The sequence below is a fragment of the Montipora capricornis genome, chromosome 2 (assembly GCF_036669925.1).
Source record: "Montipora capricornis isolate CH-2021 chromosome 2, ASM3666992v2, whole genome shotgun sequence".
NCBI classification, from domain to species: Eukaryota; Metazoa; Cnidaria; class Anthozoa; order Scleractinia; family Acroporidae; genus Montipora; species Montipora capricornis.
In genome coordinates this window covers 24857043-24862042 of record NC_090884.1, presented here as the reverse complement: position 1 = coordinate 24862042, position 5000 = coordinate 24857043, and the positions used below count along the sequence as shown (strand labels likewise).

The 5000-nt window shown below is 41.8% G+C and overlaps 1 protein-coding gene across 1 annotated transcript in view; it reads right to left on the bottom strand.

Moving 5' to 3' along the window:
- Positions 1-5000, bottom strand: part of LOC138039155 (uncharacterized) — a 109610-nt gene that overhangs the window by 6710 nt on the left and 97900 nt on the right. The window contains 4 exon segments of the mRNA XM_068885342.1: positions 114-332; positions 427-472; positions 1771-2288; positions 2291-4009. Coding sequence (XP_068741443.1) covers positions 114-332; positions 427-472; positions 1771-2288; positions 2291-4009 — 2502 coding nt within the window.

The following is a 5000-nucleotide window of genomic DNA, read 5'->3' as shown; positions in this document are numbered from 1 at the left end:
TGTAATTGAAAGACCCTTTATTGTACGTTTCGCCCGTTAGGGCTTCTTCAGCAATGCTGTACAGTATTGCTGAAGAAGCCCGAACTACCCGAACTATCCCACCATTCGCTCACCTGTGGTTCCAGCTGGTGTGATTTCCTTCAAGCGCCGGAAAATGTCAAGTGAATTTAAATCTTCAGCTTCTCGTGTGAAACGCGGGCTGATTAGTGCTCTGGTTTCAACGCCTGGGTTGTCCAGTGCGCCTTCACTGCACTGAAGGTTCTCCCCCATTTGACGCGCATTCCGTGATGTACATACTGGGCCATCACTTTGATTGCTTAAAACTGAAAGTCCTTCAAAAAGGGATTGAGAAATTAAAGATGTTCAATGTAAGTCAATGTTGAAAAAAAAAAGCAATCATACTGTAGTTTACGAATAAAGCCTCACCTTCTTTGGTTAAAAGACCTCTTACACCTGGTTCACGATGGACATGCTGTTTAGTAAAAAGAGTCATTAATTTATAACCAAGTAAATGCTGTAAATAACCCCACAACGAGGACAATCTGAGTTCCTCCCCCAACCCAACCCAACCCAACCCTTTTCGCAAAAAGTCATCCTTTTAGTCAAGCCATAATAATTCAAAGCACTCTTTAGGAAGAGAGGGAAGTGAAGGACTGTTCTGCCTATCAGAAACGTAGGTTGTAGCTTAATTAACTATATTCGTTTCATTTGAAAACTGACAATAGCTTATGACAAAGTGTTGTGGTTTTACCATGTTTTGCTCCACTTTATATTCTCAATTTGAAAAGTACAAAGTGTCAATGGCCAAATGATTAACATTCCTAGGATAAACCCTAAAGGTAAGACTGGAATGCCCTCGATAATCACTTAAGCAAAACTGACATGATTATGACTTTGTAATCACCTGGAAGAAAATAAAAGAGCTTCTAAGATTACAAAAATCATGTGGCCAAGTTATGAATATATTTCGTTTCACAGACACCAGCCCCTAGCTGATCAAGTGAAAGAGTTTCTCGCCAAAGTATCTCCAAAGTATCATAAGTATAATTAACAATTATTCCATGAGCGCGCGTTGGATATGAGATGGTAAATAGCCAACGAGGCGCGTAGCGCCGAGTTGGCTATAACCAGTCTCATATCTAACAAGCGCGAATGGAATAATTGTTTTATTAAATTCCTTTAAACTCCAAAAGTTTAGAAAGTACGAAATGCGAGCGAAAATAGCGAGCAAATCCGAGCGAAATCGAAGAAACTTGATGAGAACTGATGCGATGTCGTGTAACACATTGTGGCCAGACAGACGCAGGCTCGTCACAAGAATATTTCTTACCTTTTCGCGTACTTCTAAACGTCGGAATTTAACCCAGCTGTCCAGAAAAACTTTTTTTTGCTTTCTTCAGAGAGAAATTTCGCTTTCCGGCGAAAAAAACGTTTAGCTTGGCAACACTTACATAAATCATTTACCATATAAGGTCAAACTAAGGTATATGAGCTGATAACCGAGATTGAGTGAACCAATCAGAGCACCAGAATTGCATTATCCGAGGTTGAGAATTTAATAATAAGGGAGAAACTGGACCAGCGTAGGAATGAACGAATGGAACAAAATTATCAGGTTGCTTCAACCCTATGGAACCTTATCCCGCACTCGGAAGTCCTAAATTTAAAAGTTGTATTCCGGAAATTCCATTCGATTCCTTGCCTCCAATTTCCGGAACCTTGACAGTGGGGGGGAGGGGGGAGGGGGAAGACTGAAAGCGTCCTTAGTACCTGTTGTCCTGAGGGATAAACCCAAGGTGAAAACTGCTCAACGTCAACAACGACATCTAATTTGAGCCCAGGCTTGGTACAAACGATTGGTTGCTTGGCACTGCGCAACTGAGAGAGCGACAAGAAACGAAGACAGTGCTCCTCTTTGCATCCTTTAAGACCATGTGAATCACAGTAATCCTCCAGAGCCCCTCCTCGACAGCACACTGGGCACAGCACCGCCAAGTCATATCTCATTTTTCTTAACCAGAAAAACTCATTGCGCATGCTCTCTAACATCAAGCCCAGTTGCTGGCAAATAGCAGTGGCACACTGACTGGCACAAGTATGTGCAGTTGCCTTTTGCTCGACGTGTGCGCAAATAGCTACTTCAACACTTGAAGTGTGGCATACGAAGATCACAGAACAGATTTTGTCTCCGCAGGTAATGAATCGAACAACGTTCTGGAACAACTGAGGTATTTCTGCGCTCAAAAAATTTCCTTTGCCCCACCGAAAGAACTGTAGGACTAATCGATGAAAAAACCTGCAGGGACTTTCTCAGGTTTAAATCCTACAAACAGTGACGGGATTTGCGCTGAAGAAACCAACTTGACAATTTCACTAGATGGACGGGTTTTCAACATAGATGGTACCAAGTAGCTCCTTGGCTTTTCCAAAGTCAAAGGACACAGCAAACTGAATTTCTCCATGATTGTAATAAGACCCTCGTACAATCCTTCCTTTTTGCATAATGTTCCCCAAACATGACTCAACAGTTCCTCGTGCAAGACTCCTTCCTTTTGAAGCTTGGACCAGAGGGAGGATTTCTTTTCCTTTCTTTCATAGCGTTTGACGGTTATTACACTTTTAAACACATCAATTAACCACTGTATATCTAATACCACCAATTCGTTCAAAGCTGGGGTGTCATCAAAATGAATCAAAATTCGCAGGTCATGCAAATAATTCATCACTGTTTCAAACTCTACGTCATCAACAATATCGCACGATTCTGCGATGTCCTTTGCCGTTTCCAGGGAAACAAAGTGCTTTTCCTCTTCTTTTAATGCTCCTAGGGCTTTGTCAAATTTGAGCCATTTGATTGGAATGGTTTCGCTAATACGTGGTAGTCCTTTAGCAACGTCATACACTTCTTCTCTCAAACTTACCACTTCCGGACACTCAGACTCTGTACCAGATTTTGTGTTATCCACAACGAAAACGTCAGACAAGTGAATTCCGTATGGTTTGCTCTTTAGACTATCAAGGATCTCATGGGCTATCTCTGTAGGGTCGCGCGTCGTATCATAAGGTGTATCGGCATGAGTGCACACTAAAATAACAGGGGGTAGGTTTTGTGGCAACAACTCATCCTTAGCAGCAGTTGTATCTGCACACTCTGGGGCACCTCCCGCCAGAGATGCCACAGACCACATCCAAAAATCCAGGTAATCTAAATTAGTCTTTAGATTACCGCTCTCTGGAAATGTCTTGTATACACCTTGTTTTACAACGGGTTCGGCCAAGTCGTGAGGATTTAAGCTGAGATCATACACCAAACAGTAGATTGCTTGTTCTGTTAGGAAGATCGGATGCGTGTCGTAGTAAACTGATTGTCCAGCAAAATCCCACAGAGTTAAAAAAACATGTTCTCTGTTGTCGTCCACGTCACCTTTAAGTAATGTTTCAGTTTCCACTGCTATTTCCTCTGGAAGGATGCCGGTGAAATCAGTACGAGCTTCTTGATTTTGCAATGATGGGAAGGGTGAGATTTCAGGCGCATCTTTCTTGGGCATTTGTTCGTATGTTTTACTGTGTCCGCTATGCCTTTCTGGTTGAATGGTATCCGTTATTGTGGCTCTTTCCCATTCATCGTCCGAGGGAGTTTTTGTTTCTTCTGTGCTTGTTTTAGACAAGGGGATTTCATTTTCCTTCCTTAAGTCGTGCACAATTTTCATTGCTGCATGACGGTCAAACGAAATATCTCTTTCACCATCTTGCTGTTCAGCTACATCCCCTGTTCTGAACGCGTCAGTGGTCACCTTGAAATACGAAGGATCCACATCTATTCCCACGGTGCTATCTTCTTTCGGGTCAAAACAGATCCCTTTCAACGACTTCTTTAAGCTCGTCTTTCCGGCTCTATCTTGTCCAATCAGCATTATTGGAACTCTCTTCAGGGAAGTTTTACCGTCAGCGAGGGCCTTTAAATAGGATTCCACGGCTGATAAACCCCGTGCACGAATTGCAGGAGGAACTAAAATTCGAAAGAACAAATTAAACATTAAATCTGAAAAATGAGGCCTGCTTTTGCCAATTACAAATGCGGGCTTTGAAAATGTCCTTGAGGACAGGTTGAAGTGTAAGGACATTTGGAAAAGCGCACCCAAACCTGGGGACGAAATGGGTCTCAATTCCCTTATATGGAAGGAAAACATTTTTATATATTTGAACTTCGGAGTGTGTAGGGCTCAGTGAAAGGGATCATCGCTGTTATGAAGGAAAATGAGCAGCTGTCTACATCTACATAATTAATTTGCAAAATCCTACAAGGAAACCTAGGAAATTCCAGTGCAAAGTGCAAAGATAAAATGAGTAAATAATATTTGCAACTAAGGTAATAAATAATTGTGGTATAACAATGATGAAATAAATAATAATTGATAGAACTAAAACTTAAGCATAGATATAATTATGTGAAAGAAGCCAGAAAAAATCCATGCTCAGTGAACGGGATTCAAACCCATGACCGTGCAATTGCACTGCAGTCGGTCTACTAACTGACCTATCAAGCCAACTGTAAGTAGAAGCCTGAAAAAATTCATGCTCAGTGAACGGGATTCGAACCCATGACCATGCGATGGCCCTGCAATTGCTTTACCAACTGGGATATCAAGCCAACTGGGAACTGATCACTTGTAAGTAGAAACTCCGGGTTCAAATCCAATCCACGGATATGATTTTTTCCTTATTTTCTCTGCTACCACAAGTCCTGGGTCACAGTGTCCTAAATTAACGATAATAGTAAATTCAAGGCGAATTACGAATTAATGATAATCGTTAATTTAAAGAGTATATCATGTTGGAAATAAATCCATGCTCATTGAACGGGATCCGAACCCATGACCGTCCGATTGCACGGCACTTGCTCTAACAACTGAGCTATCAAGCCAGTATTGGAAGCTAGTCACTCGTTAGTAGAAGCATGCAAAAGAACAAGCTTAGTGAACGGGATCCGAACCCATGAC